The sequence below is a fragment of the Megascapheus bottae genome, chromosome X (assembly GCF_031878675.1).
Source record: "Megascapheus bottae isolate mThoBot1 chromosome X, mThoBot2.hap1, whole genome shotgun sequence".
Taxonomy (NCBI): domain Eukaryota; kingdom Metazoa; phylum Chordata; class Mammalia; order Rodentia; family Geomyidae; genus Megascapheus; species Megascapheus bottae.
The window spans coordinates 48,757,011-48,775,879 of record NC_143547.1 but is presented as its reverse complement, the minus strand read 5'-3'; the positions used below and the strand labels follow the sequence as shown (position 1 = coordinate 48,775,879).

Genomic DNA, 18,869 nt, shown 5'->3' with positions numbered 1-18,869 from the left:
CTAGCTACTCAGGAGGCTGAGATCTGAGGATCAGTTCAAAGCCAGCCTGGGCACAAAAGTTTCTGAGACTCCTCAGCTTTTATTTGTGTGGGGGGGGTTATGGGACTTGAACTGTGGGCTTTGTCCCTGTGCTCTTCAGCCCTACCCCTTGAGCCACAGCCCTACTTCCTCTTTTCTAGTGATTAATTGGAGATCAGATTCTCTTGTTCTTTAGTGCAGGGGCTGGCTTTGAACGTAATCCTCAGATATCAGCCTCCTGAGTAGCTAGGAATACAGGCATGAGCCACCGTACCCACCTTGACACTCACCACCAATTAACCACCAGAAAACTCAAAGTGGCACTGTGGCTCAAATAGTCGAGCACTAGCCTTGAGCTGAAGAGCTCAAAGACAATGCCTAGGTCCAGAGTTCAAAAAAAAGCCATCATGTGGGCTTTGGGTCTGGTCTCTGGATTTCTGGATACATTTTGATAGCTCTCTATTCATCTGTGTCTACATAAATTGGGAAATAGGTATCTGAGCAGAAATAATAAGCAATGTTCTTTCTTCCTCCTGCTACAATGAGACTTGGTGTTGGAAGATGAAAAAGTATAGAAATATATTATGCAATTATGTGAATGCATTTAATCACCAGTTAGGGGCTAATTTTATGTTTTGCCTTTTTCCACAATTTACATTTTCAGTGATAAAAATGCATAGCTGTTGTTAAAGTGGTACAAATGAATTGCCTATCTGACAGGAGCTGTGCTAGTCAGCTTTTTATTGAAGTGACAAAATTATTGAAATAACATATGAAGAGGAAAAGTTTGCTGGGACCTGGGGGCTCATGCCTACAATCTTGGCTATTCAGGAGGCTGAGATCTGAGGGTCACAGTTCAAAGCCAGCCCAGACATGAAAATCTGAGACTCTTAGTTCCAATCAGTCACCAAAATACCCAGAAGTGGAGCTGTGGTTCAAGTGGTAGAGTACTAACCTTGAGCAAAAAGCTCAGAGACAGTGTCTAGGTTGTTCAGTCCCAACAACCAGCACACACACACACACACACACACACACACACACACACACACACACACACACACACAGAGGAAAGGCTTAACAACTTGGGAAGCAAAGATGAGAAGGGTCAATTTGAGGCTAGTCCAGGACAAAAAAAATTCATGAGACTTCATATCTCATCTAATAAATGGGTACAGTGATATATACAATTCCAGGGACACTGGAGGTTTAGGTTGGGATATTTAGAATTCTAGGTCAGCTGCTGGGTATGGTGGCTCGATGCCATAGCTCATGCCTGTAATCCTAGCTACCCAGGAGGTTGAGATCTGAGGGTCAAGGTTCAAAGCCAACCCAGGCACAAAAGGACCAGATACTCTTACCCAGAGACTCTTATCTCCAATTAACCTCTAGAAAACAGGAAGTGGGGCTTGGCCCTAGGGTAGGCCTGTAGCCTTGGGCTGAAGAGCTCAGGGACAATGCCCAGCTGAGTTCAAGCCCCATGACCCACCCCAAAAATAAAAGAATTCTAGGCCAGCCCATGCATGAATACAAGACCCCACTTGAAAAATAACAAAGGCAGGGCCTGGAGTTTGGCCTAGTGGTGGAGTGCTTGCCTAGCATGCACAAAGATCCAGGTTCGATTCCTTGATACCACATACATAGAAAAAGCCAGAAGTGACGCAGTGGCTCAAGTGGTAGAGTGCTAGCCTTGAGCAAAAGAAGCTCAGGGACAGCGCCCAGGCCCTGAGTTCAAGCCCCAGGACTGGCAAAAAAATAAATAACAAAGGCAAAACTGGTAGAATACCTGGCTTGCAAGTACAAGACCCTGAGTTCTAACCCTAATACCAGAAAGCTGTGTATGTGATTTAACATACTATTTCTATATGAAGTTTGATTTTGCATTTAAGAGGCTGTATGTGTATCTTCCTGACGAAATCTTGTCTAGAGATAATATAATTTTCTATTAGAATCTTTATGGGATGTTACTGTAGACACTCATGTTCTGTTGAGGTTACATGTGTCATCTTTCACCTATTTGTATTTCACCTATTGATATTCTTATTTTCCTTTTAATAACTTCTAATCTCTGATTTTTTTTGCCAGTCCTGGGCCTTGAACTCAGGGCCTGAGCACCATCCTTGGGCTTTCCTCAAGGCCAGTGCTCTAACCTTGAGCCACAGTACCACTTTTGGCTTTTTTCAGTGTATACGGTATCAAGGAATCAAACCCAGAGTGTCGTGCATTTGAGGCAAGCACTCTACCACCAGGCCAAACTCAGCCCCAACTTCTGATTCTTTATGCGCTGGTTGTGGGGTTTGAAGTCAGAGCCTGGGCCTATACACGAATTTTTTTCTTTTTTGCTCAAGGCTAATGTTCTGTAACTTGAGCCACAGCTCCACTTCGGGTTTTTTTTTCTTTTTTGGTGGTTAATTGATTAATTGGAAATAAAAGTCTTCATGGACTTCTGCCTGGGCTGGTTTCAAAAACTAATTATCAGGGGCCGGGAGTTTGGCCAAGTGGTAGAGTGCTTGCCTAGCATTCATGAAGACCTGGGATAGATTCCTTGGTACCACATATACATAGAAAAAGCCAGAAATGGTCCTGTGGCTCAAGTGGTAGAGCTCTAGCCTTGAGAAAGTCCAAGGACAGTGCTCAGGCCCTGAGTTCCAGGCCTGGGACTGGCAAAACACAAAACAAACAAACAAAAACAAAAAATGAATTCTCAGATCTTAGCCTCCTGAGTAGCTAGGATTACAGGAATGAGCTATGACATCTGGAAATACTAATTGGCTTTATTTTGCCAGTCCTGGAGCTTGAAATCTGGGCCTGGTCGCTGTCCCTAAGCTTCTTTTGCTCAATGCCAGTGCTCTTACCACTTAAGCCACAGCACCACTTCTGGCTTTTTTCTCAGTAGATCATTGAAGAGTTCTTATGGACTTTGCTGCCATGATCCTCAAGATCTCAACCTCCTGAGTAGGTAGGACTACAGGTCTGAGTCACCGGTACCAGAATTAGTTGATTTTTTTCCATTTCATTTCATGTATTACTTATTCATGTATTACTTATAAGTGAGAACTTAAAGTTGTCATTGGTAGTTTAAATTCCTCATTTTTGACATTACTGCCCTCTTTTAAGATATTTTCTACAGTATTCTTCTAAGATATTTTCTGCTTTACCAATTTAATGTCCTTACCATTGCTTTCAGTATATTTTTTTCTTACTAGTTAGGCAGTTTCTCTTCTTTTGCCAGTCCTGGGACTTGAACTCAGGGCCTGGGCAGACCCTGAGCTTCTTTTGCTCAAGGCTAGCACTCTACCACTTGATCCACAGCACCATTTCTGGCTTTTTCTGTTTTATGTGGTACTGAGAAACTGAACCCAGGGCTTCATGCATGCTAGGCAAGCTCTCTACCACTAAGCAACATTCCCAGCCAGGGAAGCTTCTTATAAAACTGAATTATGTGACCCAGAATCTGGTCTTGCACATTCCTAGAAATTTAATATCTATATTTTACACAAAATACTGAGTGGAATTTTTTTTACAGCTTTACAAGCATAAGTGTAATATCCCAGCTATTTTGGAGGGCCCTGAAATCCCTAGCAATAGAGTCACCAGCACTCAGTGAACAGAGCTAGAAGTCAATTCTAGCAGCACAGCAGCAACTCGCAACCCTTGGGCTGAGAGAAGTCCGGACCTTCCCTGGGGCTGAGTTTTTAAAGGAGAGTACCACACACAGGTGGTCCTGTTCACTAGGAAAACACCACACACAGGTGATCAAACAGTTTACGTATTTTTTCAAAAGCGAAAACAGCATTAGACAGCTAATCCTGACAGGTTACTACGTACCTAAATCCTTTTTTGTATATAATCAAGTCTTTGATAGAAGACAATAGGCCAGGTCAAAGCTACAGTGACTCAAGGCTTCCACAAAAATAAAGACTCATGCCAATTGTCATTCTCCTGTCTCATTTTTTCTCTGTCCTGCCTCATTAAAAAAAAAATGACTCGTTTGTTGAATTGATGGGTGAAGATTCTCATCTTCTGTAACTTCTTCAAGCTGACACAGGGGCTTTTACCCTCCCTACCCAAAAACCTATAGCCTTAGTCTATTTTGCTAATGGTTGTTTTAATACTTTTTACACTTCAGCATTTGTTTTCATTTGAAGCCTTGAAGCACTAGAAACAGCACATTGCCTTCATTCACCTTTTTAAAATAGGCCATTTTTTCCAGTCTTTTATTTTTGAGTTTAAATCTTGAGAGAACCATTGAACTCAAATGATGGTTTTTCCTTAATGTAAGAATTAGAAGCACCATCACGGTACTAAGAATTCCAGACTAGCATATGCCTCTTTTAAAAGAAATTCATTCAAGGGCCAGGAGTTTGGCCTAGTAGTAGAGTGCTTGCCTAGCATGCACAAAGATCAGGGTTCAATTCCTCAGTACCACATATATACAAAAACACTGGAAATGGTGCTATGGCTTAAGTGGTAGAGGTCTAGCCTTGAGAAAGCCCAAGGACAGCACTCAGGCCCTGAGCTCAAGCCCCAGAACTGGCATTAAAAAAAGAAATTACATAGATTAATATATATCTATGGCATACAAAACCTCAGCTTAATTTTAATTATATTCTATAATCTATGTGCCAGTGATCATATATAGAGATTCCCTTCTTGAATACTTGTTTGTTAAACATGACATTTGAAATATAATGTAAATATCAACGCTAATAAATTCTTAAAAAAAATAAAATACATATCAAACTAACAAAAAAATGAACCAATTACAAAAATAGTATTGGGACCAAATTATAAGTGTTGAGACCAAATTACATCACACAGAAGCTTTTTGGCCATCTCTTAAACCATTTTGATCCCTCTTTTTAAATTTTCCTAAGGGGCAATTTTTAGAAACATTCACATCACATTTCCAGTGTTAGTGTGCAAGGAAAAGAGTATTAAGTTGGTCCACTCAGGCCATCTGACTAGGTTTAGCTGAACTGTCTTCATGTCAGCTTATTCTCTTCCAACATGTGTGGACTTCTAGGGTCTGTTCCTTTCTCTCAGTACTGAAGATACTCAGAACAGACTACGTTTCTGATACTAATAGACCTTCACATTTTTTTGTGGGTCATGGGGCTTGAACTCTGGGCCTGGGCATTGTCCCTGAGCTCTTCACCTCAAGGCTACCACCCTACCTTTGAGTCAAGCCCTACTTCCCATTTTCTGGTGGTGTCTCAGGTCCTTTTGTGCCCTGGCTGGCTTTAAACCAGGATCCTCACAGCTCAGCCTCTTGAGTAGCTAGGGTTACAATTGGGTAAAGCTGTTTCCCCCGTGTGTTGTTTTGATGTGCTTGATGCACAAGTTTTCCAAATGCACAAAAAATTTAAATTCTTTGGTCTTCTCAAATCTTCAACCCGAAGGCAAAGTATTTAGAAGCATTTGTTGTTCCAGCTGTAAGACCTCATCTAAGTAAGCAGGCTTTGGGAGAGTTCTGGGAAGAGGGGTCACGACTAAAACATCGATAGTCTTTACCTCTATTAGGGTACAGCCCCCCAATATTAGGGTCCGTGATCAAAGGAAACAGTCTGGCACAAAAAAGGAAGTTAAACAATTTTATTCCTCACCTAGCATCGAGAATCATACTGACCGGTCAGGGCCATCTCTAAGATGGGGGGGAGGGAGAGAGAGAGAGAGATACAGAGAGAGAGAGAGACAGACAGACAGACAGAGACAGAGACAGAGAGAGACCCAAGTCCTGAGCCAGCACCCCTTTAGCCATTCCCTTTTGCTCAGAGACAGAAAGCTGGAAAAGGTTTTTGCAAATTGGGAAGGGCCAAGGCTTGTGCCAATATTAGGGCTGCTTTAATATTAGAGTCAAAGGCTGTCGTTGCTCCTAACTACTCCTCCAATTTGAGTGTATTTCCTTCAGTTGTAGTCAAACACAAAAGGCTTAGCTACTTCATGGAATCCTGGTTGAATTGGGAGGATCTTTAGAATGGCTTCAATTCTCTTTGGACAGGGTTCAAAGTTCCTCCAACTAATAGCCCACCAACTAATACCACCTGTGCCTGGTATGCACAGGTGGTCCTATTCACCAGGAAAATACCACACAGGTGGTCCAGCAGCTTAAGTACTTTAACAAAAAACAAGATTAGACACTTATCCTGACAGGTTACTACAGACTAGATTTGGGATTTCAAAGGGAGAGAGTTCTTAAAACCTTGCAGAAGGGCTGGGAGTTTAGCGTAGTGGTAGAGTGCTAGCCTAGCATGCATGAATACCCAGGTTTGATTCCTCAGTGCCACATACATAGAAACATAACAAAAAGAGCCAGAAGTGGTACTGAGGCTCAAGTGGTAGAGCTCTGGCCTTGAGAAAGCCCAAATCTCTGCTCAGGCCCTGAGCTCAACCCCAGGACTGGCAAAAATGTTAAAAAAAAAAAAAACCAAAAACACCTCGTAGAAGCACCTGGTTCAGGGGAAGCCACCTCCTTGGTCTGTCCATTCAAATGTAAAGATGAACTGAAGGGCTTTTGCCAAGGGCAGATGTCATGCTGTTTTGTTTGTCCTCTGGATGGTTTGTCTCCTGGAAGGCGATAATGGCATGCACCTTTTTTTTTTTGTCAGTTTTGGGGCTTGAAGGCAGGAAGCTTTGAAGCCACCAGATGGCTCCCGATTCCACTGCTTGAAGATAAAGTTCTGAAAAACCTGGTGTCAATCATTCCAAGTAGGTTAATGAGTAAAGAAAATCTAGGAGTTAAAGCCTGGGGTAAGTCATCCTCCAAGTTCCTGTACTCCTGAATACCTGGGGGACCTGGCATGGATAACCAGGCTTCTGAAGATGAACCTATGAACTGTATAAAGAAGGGGCAGATTAAAAGAACCCTTATGTGGCCAGTTTACATTGAATTCCTGCCATTCAAGCTCACCAGAAAGCCCAGAGATGGCCCATGAGCACTGGATGTACTGTTGAAATCAAACATTCAAGCATTAATTCCACCAGGGTAGGGACTGATGTCAATTGGCCCATGCTCCCTCATTGATAAAATGATTTTTTTAAAAAAAAGCTGTACATAGAGACAAGGAACAAAAGTGACCACACAGACAAGCTTCAGGTGGGACTCAAACCCACCCAAAATCAGCTTTCCTGGTCCAGTTCAGGTTCATTTTGTATGCAGAACAGAAAACACTCAATGTAACTGCTACCAACCTGTTTCAGTTCCAACTCTATAGACACTTCACCAGTCTGTTTCAACCAGTGCCAATTAGGTTCAACTTAGTCTGACTGCAGTAAGTAACCTGTCAGAATTATCTAGGTTGGGAGGTTGGTAAAAAGATACTTGGGGACCCCAAAATGGCTGTGATATTACATAACAGTGGGGCAAGGTCCCACTACCACCTCAGGTTGGGGTGTACAGTCACGTCCAGCTCACCCATGAACCTATCCAAGGCTGGCACACACCGGCCTGTTTCAGCCACTATACAAAACACTCACCAGTCTGTTTCAACCTGTGAACAGGACACTAGATGTTCAGCAGTCTGTCAGTACATAAAATACAGAGCACTCAACAATTTCAGTCACTATACAAATTGCTCACCTCCAGAGGATTTTAGACAGACTCCTGCTTAACATTGACCACGGGAAGTATCTGGCCGGGAAAAGCTATCACCCTTCTCTGGGGCTGGGAGGAATTTCTCTCCATGGACACACTCTTTGAATGGTCGGGGCTCACTCATCCTGGACTTCTCTAAATCAAGGCCTGAGGCTGGGCTCTCACTAGGGCCTCCTTAAAAACTTAACTATTTGGGGAGGGACGGAACCCTCCCAACAATAGAGTCACAGCACTCAGTGGAGGGAGCTAGGACTCAATTTCATAGCACAGTGGCTACTCTCCACCTCCGGGCTGATAGAGAGCAGCCCCAACCTTCAGTGGGGCTGAGCTTTCAAAGGAGAGTACCACACACAGGTGGTCCTGTTCCCCAGGAAAATACCACAGGCAGGTGGTCAAGCAGCTTAAGTATTCTTACAACAAAACAAAACAAAAACAGAATTAGATAGCTAAACCTGACAGCTTAAAACAATAAGTCCCAAACTGGCTGCAACACTTATCTCTTCAACACACTATAGTATATGTATTATTACACACTATAGTATATGTATTATTACTTACTGAAAAAAATTAAACCCCCTTGAATGTATTTTCTTGATTGAATTACCAGAATAATATGCTTAGCAGAAAAAAAAACCAAGTTATTCCCAAAATTTACATAATGAAAAATATCATCCACACATTTAAGTGATCAAGTCACAGAACTCTAAGGCAGATTATCAGCCCCAGAGGTGAAGGGTAAGTTGATAGGAAGGAGGTAGATGTGATCACGAGACTGCTCAGTCTTGGATATCTAATACACCTGAAATAACTGAAACAAATGATTTCATTCTATAAAATCTGAGACATATGCACAAAATAAGTACAAATAAAAATTGGGAAGTTTAAGGGTATATTTGTCCACATCCATGTTTTGGTTGTGATATAATACTATAGTTTTACAAAATAATACTAGTAATAAAAACTGAAACAAGTATTCATGGAAGCTCTCTGTCCTGGGGCTAGTTGTCCATGAGTATTTTATTTTCTCAAGGTTCTGTAGCTTGAGCCACAAGCTTCCCTTCTGGCTTTTTGATGGTTAGAGATAAGAATCTCATGGACTTTCTTGCCAGAGCTGGCTCTGAACCTCAATCCTCAGATCTCAGCCAACTGCATTTAAATCTGTAATTAGAACAATAAAAATTTTAACATGACCAGGCACTGGTGGCTCGTGCCTATAATCCTAGCTATTCAAGAGGCTGAAATCTGAGAACCACTACTTGCATATCCGTGTCATAGAAAATATTACTTATAACATTACAATTAGAAACAATCCAAGCTGGGCGCCAGTGGCTCATGCCTGTAATCCTAGCTACTCAGGTGGCGAAGATATGAGTATCAAGGTTCAAAGCCAGCCCAGGCACAAAAGGACCTGAGACTCCTATCTCCAGTTAACTCTAGAAAATTGGTAGGGCGGGTAGCGCTGAAGCCTAGAGCTGAAGCGCTCAGAGACAACACCCAGGCCCAGGGATAAGGCACTAGCCTTGAGCTGAAGAGCTCAGGGACAGCACCCAGGCCAAATTCAAGCCCCATGACCCACATGAAAAAAAAAGAAAAAAGAAAAGAAACAATCCAGATAGCCTTCAGTGTATGATTGGTTGAGGTGGTCCATTCACTCTTTGGAAGATAGCTGAACAATTGAGAAAATTGACTGATACATGCAATAACATAAATGAATCTTGAGGTATACTGAGTAAAAAAGTCAAAGACTACAAAAGATCAAGTACCATATGACTCCATTTTTAACATTCTCAAAGTAACTAAATGACTCAGATGGAGAACAGATTGATTAATGGATTGATTAATTGATTAATGGATGCTAGGGACAGAGAGATAAGGTTCACATGGGAAGGCAGGGGATATGAAAATGCTAAAATATGGGGGGAGGCTTTGTGGTGATAGAACTTTTCTGTATCCTGATGGTGAAGGTATATACAAGAATCAACATTCAAGATAAAATTGCACCGAAAAAAAGCACACACACACACACACACACACACACACACACACACACAGGTACCTAATAAAACATAGGAAATGTAAATAAGATGGATGACTTGTATTTACATTCATATTCTAATTGCAATACTGTACTTATAAAATTGTGTTCCAAGATTTTTTAATTTTTTTTTTTTTGCCAGTCGTGGGCTTGGACTCAGGGCCTGAGCACTGTCCTTGGGTTCTTTTTCTCAAGGCCAGAGCTCTACTACTTGAGCCTCAGCACCATTTCTGGCTTTTTTCTACGTATGTGGTACCAAGGAATCGAATCCAGATCTTTGTGCATGGTAGGCAAGCACTCTGACTATGCCAAACTCCTTGCCCTAATTTTTTGTTATTAGGAAATATAAATAAGGTGGATGACTTGTATCTACATTGATATTCTAATTGGAATGTTGGACTTATAAAATTGTGTTCTAGGATTTTTTTAAATTTGTTATTAAGATGGTAGACAAAAGGGTTACTATTTCGTAAGTCAGGTAATGAGTACAATTCAATGTCACCCCTTTCTTCATTGTCTCCTAATTCTCCCTCCCATTCCTGCTCCAAATACATTCAACATAGTGTTTACTGAGTGCCACTGCTGCACTTGTTCATCCTTTGTCCATTTCTGTGCCATGATTTCTTAAGGAAGTCAATAGACATGGAACTTCTCTACATAATTCTTTAAAAGGTAAATGACTCTACAATTATCTCACAATAACATTTTTAAACATAAGCTTTTAAAATAGGAAGTTGATCTACATGTAATTTTGCTGATGTGGTTGCTTTTTGTGGGTCATGGGGCTTGGACTGTGGGCCTGGGCGTTGTCCTTGAGCTCTTCAGCTTAAGGCTACCGACCTACACCTTGAGCCACAGCCCCACTTCCCGTTTCCTAGTGATTAACTGGAGATGAGTCTCATATTCTTTAGTGCCCAGGCTGGCTTTGAACCTCAATCCTTAGATTTCAGCCTCCTGAGTAGCTAGGGTTACAGGCATGAGCCACCGCACCCAGCTTACATGTAACATTTTTGCTGAAAAGCAAAACAAAACAAACCATTAACCCTCTTTAGAGATGAAAAAGCACAACAGGAAAAATGGCTAATTCACAAAAACCAACAACTCTTTTCGGCTGGTTATTTTCATTTTTACGAGGTTATACATTTTACATAGATTTTCCATTAAAACAATATTTTCAATGTAGTGGGAGTAAAGATAATTATTTCCATAAGGGACTTGATTTAAGTCCAAACAAGAGCTTTTGATTTGTTTCCATTATTGGACCAAGTCCGGTTCAAAGTCAGTCATAGGACGAATCCTAGGCCTGATGGAAGACTGGCCTTGTGATGAGGTTATAGTAGATTGAACATGGTATTGGTTATGCTTCTCTTCAAAATCCTCATCGACAGGCCCATATGTAACTATTTTCGGAGAGATTTTAGATGCATACACTTTGGCTATTGGTAGCAGGTGGAATCTCTCCTTTTGCGTTAGAGGACGATATTGGAATCTTACTGAATCAACTGGGGTATGAGTGTGGGCCCTCATCCTCTGACGGTATTGAGAAGAGATTCTCCATGGTTCAACTGTTCCAGTTGGAGGAATCCATGTGCTACCAGCAATTTGTGAATCCGCACTTTCCCCTTTAAAAACAGTATGCCAAGTTTTAGCTCTCTTCATGGTTTCATCTGCTGTCAAAGAATCCCAGGGCACCTCTGAAGGAACTTTTGGTGGTTTTACCGTAGTAGTTTCACTCCAAGACTTAGCCGTATAAGACATTAAGGAATCCATGTACCGCTCCAAATTTTCTGTAGTGTCTGTAGCATATTGACTTGTGCTGTCACTAGATTGAACCCAAGGTGCGGGAGTTCTAGGACCATGGGCATTTGTGGATTCAACCACTTCATCTAAGGGTGGACTCCACTGTTTGATTATTTCGGCCATGACTCGGTTCCAAGTTTCCTCAGAGGCACTCAAAGATTTTCCTGTGTCAGGCCTATTGGAATCATATGGTGCAGATGTATCAGAAATAAGCTGAGTTAAAGAAGATTTGGCTGTGGAAGCTACTACAGAATCCCTTGGAGTGCCCTTAATAGGTGGAGGGGTGGCTCGATGATATTGGAATGAATTATTTCTGTCACTTTCTGAAAATCTGACAATAGGGACAGTCCGCATTGGTTCAACTAGAAATTTGCCTAATTTTGAAACCTGGCTTCTTCCAAGAGTATGTTGAGGACTTTCAGTGGAAGTTTCTGCCTCTTTCAAAGTGAACATTCCAGAGGAATCTTTTAATGGTTTCGTTGGTACAGCAATATCCGAGGAATCTATCGGATTCTGACTTGAAGCCATGGTTGGGGTATATTCTGGGCCGTGCAAGATTGGGGGAATATAATCATTCTCTGCCTTACAACGGAAATTTGTTGAAGTGGGATTCAGTTGTTTCTTGGATGCCTTAATAAATCGTTTCATCCACGTAAAGTAGGGAGCTGTCCTGACAATGATGGCAGGAAAATGACATATATTTGAGGCCCTATGTACCAGGCCCACCAGTTCCAAGTGGTTCTTTAGAAAACATAGAATGGGACTAGATTGCTGTACCTGAGAAAGGAAACCAAGAAAAAACAATATATATATATATATATGAGTATATAGTATTAAGTACATGTATACATGTATATATATATATATATATGTATCACTTATGTAGTCAGCTGTGCTGCAGATTAGCACAGGACTGATATTCAGTATATCTATAGAAATAATATCAACACTTTATCTCTTGCGATTGATTGTTCAGGAGTCCTAGCTATTACCTCCTTAATTTTGTGTTCACTGCTTACCTCTCCATGAGATAAGATTCCATTCAAGTTTACCTAAGTCCTAATCTCTCAGTAACATCACATCCCTCACTAATGCAGTTAACGATCTCCTCCATTTAAGTTCAAGTCTATCTTGAAATATTTCATTATGTGTGTACATGCTTTCAACTTATCCAGGATATCTTACGAAGTTTTATATGCCCACACATAAGTTTGAACCATCCTCTATTTAGTATAGTGCTTACAAAGAGGCAGCAATATTATTTAAAACATCTAATATATTTTCATGTCTTTTTTTCTTTTTCTTTTTCTTTTTTGCCAGTCCTGGTCCTTGAACTCAGGGCCTGAGCACTGTCCTTGGGCTTTCTCAAGGACAGAGCTCTACCACTTGAGCTACAGCACCATTTCCAGCTTTTTTTCTATGTATATGGTACTGAGGGTCTTCGTACCACTAGGCCAAACTCCCAGCCCCATTTTCATGTCTTTTTTTTTTTGCCAGTCCTGGGCTTGAGCTCAGAGCCTGAGCACTGTCCTTGGACTTTCTCAAGGCTACAGCTCTACCACTTGAGCCTCAGCACCACTTCTGGCTTTTTTCTATGTATGTGGTACCAAGGAATTGAACTCGGGTCTTCATGCATGCTAGGCAAGCACTCTACCACTAGGCCAAACTCCCGGCCCCCATTTTCATGTCTTTTTTTGCACTACTGAGACTTTGAACTCAGGCCTTCATCTAAGCAGGCATCTAGCTCTTGATCCATGAGCCCCTGCTCACGTTTTGCTGACTGGCCTACTTATGTCTTCTATGTAGATGAAACGACACACGTATGTCACCCCACTCAGCTTATTGGCTGCAATGAAGCCTCACTAAGTTTTTGCCTAGGCTTGCCTTTAACAGTAAAATTTACCCCATTTCCACTTCCTAAATAGCATTCAACTACTTTTTTCTGTGTTGAATCACTAGCTTCAAAAGTGTTCTTTGTGGTAAAAATCTATGCCTCTCAAATATCCAATGAAACTTCCCACTTGCCTTAGTCAAACTGCCCAGTGACCTGTTATCTACAATTCACCCTTACATTTATAGAATTCTATATTTTTACATTTTCCTCCCATTCTTCCTATTGTTCTAGTGGTATAAATACCCAACAGTCCTGGAGTAGTTGGCCTTGAACACAAAATCCTTCATTCTTCTTCAGGTCAGATTGTTCATGGTGGCACACCGATAGATCCAGAAGATGAACTGGTACTTTCTTCACTCGGGCAGATACAAAATCTTTGCCACCTGAGGTAATGAATGGTAATGATATTGAGATACAGGCCACCCAATCTCTGGCTTGATTTTCCATCACTCACTTAAAATGCAAATCTTAGTCTTCACAAGACATTTTCCCTTTCATCTCTTTTTTCTTCCTCTCCTTTCACACCATATATTTTTTCCTTGTGCTTTCTGAGCCTTTCCTGCCTGTTTTCATCTGCTTTATACTTATTGGTTGAAATACTTTTTTTGTGGGTCACGAGGCTTGAACTCAGCCTGGGCCTGGGCGCTGTCCCTGAGCTCTTCAGCTCAAGACTACTGCCCTACCCCTGGGCCAAACCCCACTTCCCGTTTTCTAGAGGTTCCCGCCCAGAGATAAGAGTCTCAGGTCTTTTTGTTCCCTGGGCTGGCTTTGAACCTTGAGCCTCAGATCTCAGCCTCCTGAGTAGCTAGCACCACAGGCATGAGCTACTATTCCCAGCTGGTTAAAATATTTATACTCAGGGATAGTCTGTTCCTCCCTTACGCTGGTTTAATCTCTAATGAATTGGGGAGTCCTGGACTTAAGATCTCCAATATTTCTTCCAGATTTTTCTCTTCAAAATATTATTTCCTTGTAAAAGTAATTACTGAAGCTAAACTTACAAAATAAGTTCCTTCCTTTTACTTACTCTTAAATTGATACACCTGGCAATTGTCATATTGGCATTTAGCACAGCTCTTCAAGGACACGTTTGGAGCCTGAGACAGTGATATAGCATCAGATTCGAGGGGCTCATCAAGAAGAATCAGGCCAATATCTGCTCTCACTGGATCTTTGCCACCTTCAGGATCAAATTTAGGATGTATACATACACGCTGCCCATGTTGGATATTCTCTGGATCATTGATTCCTGAAATATCCATGTGAGACATTTTCCTAAAGAAAAGATTCACAATGCAAATGAAAATTCTGGGCTGGGAAGTGTGGCCTAGTGGTAGTGTGCTTGCCTACCATGTACAAAGCCCTGGGTTTGATTCCTTAGTACCACATATACAGAAAAAGCTAGAACTGGTGCTGTGGCTCAAATGGTAGAGTGCTAGCCTTGTGAAAAGTTCAAGGACATTACCCGGGCCCCGAGTTCAAGCTCCAGGTCTGGCAAAAAAAGGAAAATTCTCCAGTACACTTTCTCATGTGTAAGTACATGTCAAAAGTATAAATGACCCAATTTTTACCTTGCTGAATAAGCAACAGATTATCTTAATTCACGAATCTATTATTAAACTGTCATACATGCTATACTGTACTTGTGCATGGCATTATACTGAGTTCTGACTCCTTCACATTTTCACTGCTTCCCCCACAAACTGATTCTAAGAAAGTTGTGTTGTGCCAGGCACTGGTGGCTCACACTTGTAATCCTAGCTACTTAGGAGACTAAAATCTGAGGATTTCAGTTTGAAGCCAGCCAGGGTAGGAATGTCAGTGAGACTTTCATGAACAATCAAGAAGCAAAAAGCCACAAGTGGAGCTGTTGCAAGTGTTAGTGTATAAGCCTTGAGTGAAAAAGTTAGGTAACAGTGCTGAGGTCATATTGTATGTTTCATCTTAGTGATCTCAAGATGAGTGGTACTCAATTGAAACTGTATGTCTGATTTAACGTTTTCTAAATTGAAAAGTAATTCCAAAGAGTTAAAGGATCAAAGCAGATTGGTAGCTGGTGACTCATGCCTGTAATCATAGCTACTCAGGAGGCTGAGATCTGAGGGTCACAGTGCAAAGCCAGCCCAGGCACTAAAGTCCATGACTCTTCTCCAATTAACCACCAGAAAACCGGAAGTGGTGCTATGGCTCAAAGTGCTAGAACACTAGCCTTAAGCTGAAGAGCTCAGGGACAGTGGCCAGGCCCCAGAATTCAAGCCTCACAATCAATAAAAACAGAGATTTCTATGAGTAAGGGTATAGTGGAAGTAAGACTAAAATACTGACACTTATTAACATAGTGATGATTAAAAAGAAATTCTCTTTAGTTGGGAGTTTGATATTTTCCAGACTAAAATGTTAAATACAATATTGCATGAAAAAGAAATGCTAACACCTGTACAGTTGCAGTTGATGGCAATATGCAATTTGGAAAGTAAATTATTAAAAATTCTGGAATGTCAGACAAGGGAAAGTGCTTATTTAGTTTCAAAAGTTATACAACAAAGTTAGGAAAGTGACAAGCTATCCTAAAATTAGCACCATAAATATCTGAATTAAGAACCACGGTAGTAACATAGAGCTCCCCTATGACCCAGCAATTCCACTACTTGGCATTTACCCAATCGTCCAGAAACAAGGACATACTAAATCCACTAGCACAACAATGTTCATTGCAGCACTATTTACCATAGCAAAGATATGGAACCAACCCAGATGCCCCTCAGTTGATGAGTGGATCAACAAGATGTGGTATTTATACACAATGGAATTCTATGCTGCTGTCAGAAAAAACGACATCGCCCCATTTGTAAGGAAATGGAAAGACTTAGAAAAAATCATATTAAATGAAGGAAGCCAGACTCACAGGCTCAATGGTTTCCCTCATTTGTCATAATCAGTAGAAACCTTGAGCTCTCCTAGCAGAGATTTACAATAGAACAAAACCTAGATACATAAGGCCATATAGAATGATGCTAAATGAAAGGACCTCCAGGATATAGAAACAAAAGCCATATAATGAGTGATTGTTGCCCTTAATGTACTATGTTATCTCTCATCTCTTTTTGCTGTCCCTTGATTATTTCATATTGTTACAATATTTCACCTTGTTATCTGATATATTTTATATATGCTTAATTGGTTATTTGAAATTGGATATGGAAGGGGGAAATCAAGATGCACGGGGGAGGGGAAGAGGGGAGGGAAATGGGGACCATGTCATGAGAAAGGGTATCAATGTTTGTGAAGTAATACACCTTCTATCTGGTGAATATAATGTAACCCTTCTATTAATTACAATAAAAATATATGAAAATAACAGAACCCAGTAGTAAGGAATAAAAGTAAAGACATCAGAGGGAAATAAATCAGCAGGAGCTTGCAACTGATTTGGTTTAAGATTAGATAATAATGGAAGAATTATGCTTTAAAATCTTTGTGATATAGAAGATGGTATTGATTAAAGTCAGAAGAGTTTGTAGTTCTCATATTTGTGATAAAATGCAGTTTCTTTAGATGGCAGAGACTTTCCATTATCTTTGATTAAATATACTATGATTCTCATTAAGACTAGCAAGAAAGAGAATATGTCTTTCAAGTGTGGCTCTGCAAGACTTAGTTTTGAGTCTGACAAAGAGCACTTTACAGTTTTTAAGAGAATGAATTATAGTGAGATTGAGGGAGTAATAGATAAAGTGCATGAGTAACTAAAGAGGCTAACAAAGGGATAGTAACAAGCCCATTATTTGATTTCAGTACCAAAAATTCTGTTTCTCTGAAAGGATCTACCAGTAGGAGTCAGGGAAAGAAAACTCATCTAATCCCCTCCCCTCTGGCCCTTAGAACACTGCTTCTTCCCCTACTTACTTCTTCCTGACACAATTCGCAGTAGACAGGATCCACCATCGATTCATAACAATTCCTTGACAAGTTCCAGATATTGAAACCATCCATGGTATTTCACTTAGGCTATCCAGAGACGCTGTGCTTAGAATCATTGAGCTCTCGCCCAATGTTGAATCTTTAGGCACTGTTAAGGAAAAATTTTAAAAAGCATGCATGGTAAGAATGAGAAGGGAAAGGGACCAGGAGTTTGGCCTGGTGGTAGAGTGCTTGACTAGTATGCCCAAAAACCCTGGATTTGATTCCTCAGTACCACATACATAGAAAAAATCTGAAAGTGGTGCTGTGGCTTAAGTGGTAGAGTGCTATCCTTGATAAAGTCCAAGGACAGTGCCCAGGCCCTGAGTTCAAGCCCTAGGACTAGAAAAAAATGAGAAGGAAAAAAATTAAAAAAAAAACCATTTCTTTTTTTTAATGCTATCATATTTCTAGTTTTAGAATTAGCCTACTCAGTTTGGATGGCCTCAACTAGAAAGTTTCAGTTCCCTACTCACTATGGCCTGATTTCCACATTGCTTATTGTATTATTACTTATGTGTGAGTGAATGTGAATGTAATATTCTATCCATTACCACAACCTGATACTTTGGTTTGTCTCTTCTTTCCTGAGCATTTATTAAAGAAAATCTAGAATTTGAATAAATGATAGTACTCCCCAAATGTTCCATCTAACCCAGGGCAATTAAAAACCAGTAGAAAGTAGAGGAAGGAAGTGAAGAAGAAAGGGAAATATAAAATCAGAATAGGGTGAGAAGAGAAACAGCCACTGGAGAAGAGATGTATGTGAAATAATCTAGAGAGGAATAGAAAGTAACAGAAGGGAGATTGGGCAACAGAAGGTGGGACTTAAGACATCAAAGGGGAAAAGAAAGTCTGATACCTGTTTACATTCCTGTGACTTACCGACAAAGCAGTAAGGCAGAAGAAATAAAACATAGTAGAGACGAAGTAGAGTCTCCATACTGGCTCCAGAAGTAAGAGACTGAGTATTCCTGGGGCACCAGCAGCTCTACTGGCTTAGAGACAGAATTCATAGGAAATAAGAATATATGACATAATAAAGGCTGTTGTGACATCACTTCCTCTTTCCCAGTTACCTTAGTGCTGCTGGAGGTGAGGGAGTTGGCATAGCAGCATAGATTTTTTTTTCAGCATAGATTTTTTTTATCTAGAGGAAATATTTTTGTTATTGTAGAGTTGATATACAGAAGGGTTATAGTTGCATAAATCTGATAATGAGTACAATTTTTTTTGCCAGTCCTGAGGCTTGAACTCACGGCCTGGGCACTGTCCTTGGACACTTTTTGCTCAAGGCTAGCACCCCCTGCCACTTGAGCCACAGCACCACTTCTGGTTTTCTCTGAGTATGTGGTACTGAGGAATCGAACCCGGGGCTTCATGCATGCTAGGAGAGCATTCTACCACTAGGTTATGCTCCCTCCCTAGTACAATTCTTTTTGAAACATGTCTTCCTCTTCAATTGCACTCAGCAACATAGTTTAAAATGAAACATTATAACATTTAAGTCTTTAACATATTCTTTAGGCAGAGGAAAGGTTACATAGGTTTCAGCCAGTTGTAAGATGCTC

General features: G+C 40.8%; 1 protein-coding gene across 1 annotated transcript; it reads right to left on the bottom strand.

Annotated features, from left to right (window-relative positions):
• Positions 1–10,762: 10,762 nt before the first annotated feature.
• LOC150041037 (uncharacterized) lies at positions 10,763–18,258 on the bottom strand. The gene is made up of 5 exons (XM_090326019.1): positions 18,184–18,258; positions 17,245–17,407; positions 14,366–14,613; positions 13,582–13,721; positions 10,763–12,221 (listed from the first exon to the last, which is right to left on the bottom strand). The coding sequence occupies exons 1-5, from the start codon at positions 18,239–18,241 to the stop codon at positions 10,899–10,901; spliced, it is 1,932 nt and encodes a 643-aa protein (XP_090182145.1). The 5' UTR covers positions 18,242–18,258; the 3' UTR covers positions 10,763–10,898.
• Positions 18,259–18,869: the final 611 nt, after the last annotated feature.

Bases quoted from the DNA above. Each gene is read 5' to 3' on its own strand.
- LOC150041037 (XM_090326019.1), bottom strand. From the start codon at position 18,241: ATGGAGACTCTACTTCGTCTCTACTATGTTTTATTTCTTCTGCCTTAC. The intron at 14,614-17,244 runs GTAAGTAGGGGA...TCTTTTCTTTAG, and splicing joins GCGAATTGTGTCAGGAAGAA to GAAAATGTCTCACATGGATA. The intron at 13,722-14,365 runs GTAAGTAAAAGG...TCATTACCTCAG, and splicing joins CCAGGTGTATCAATTTAAGA to GTGGCAAAGATTTTGTATCT.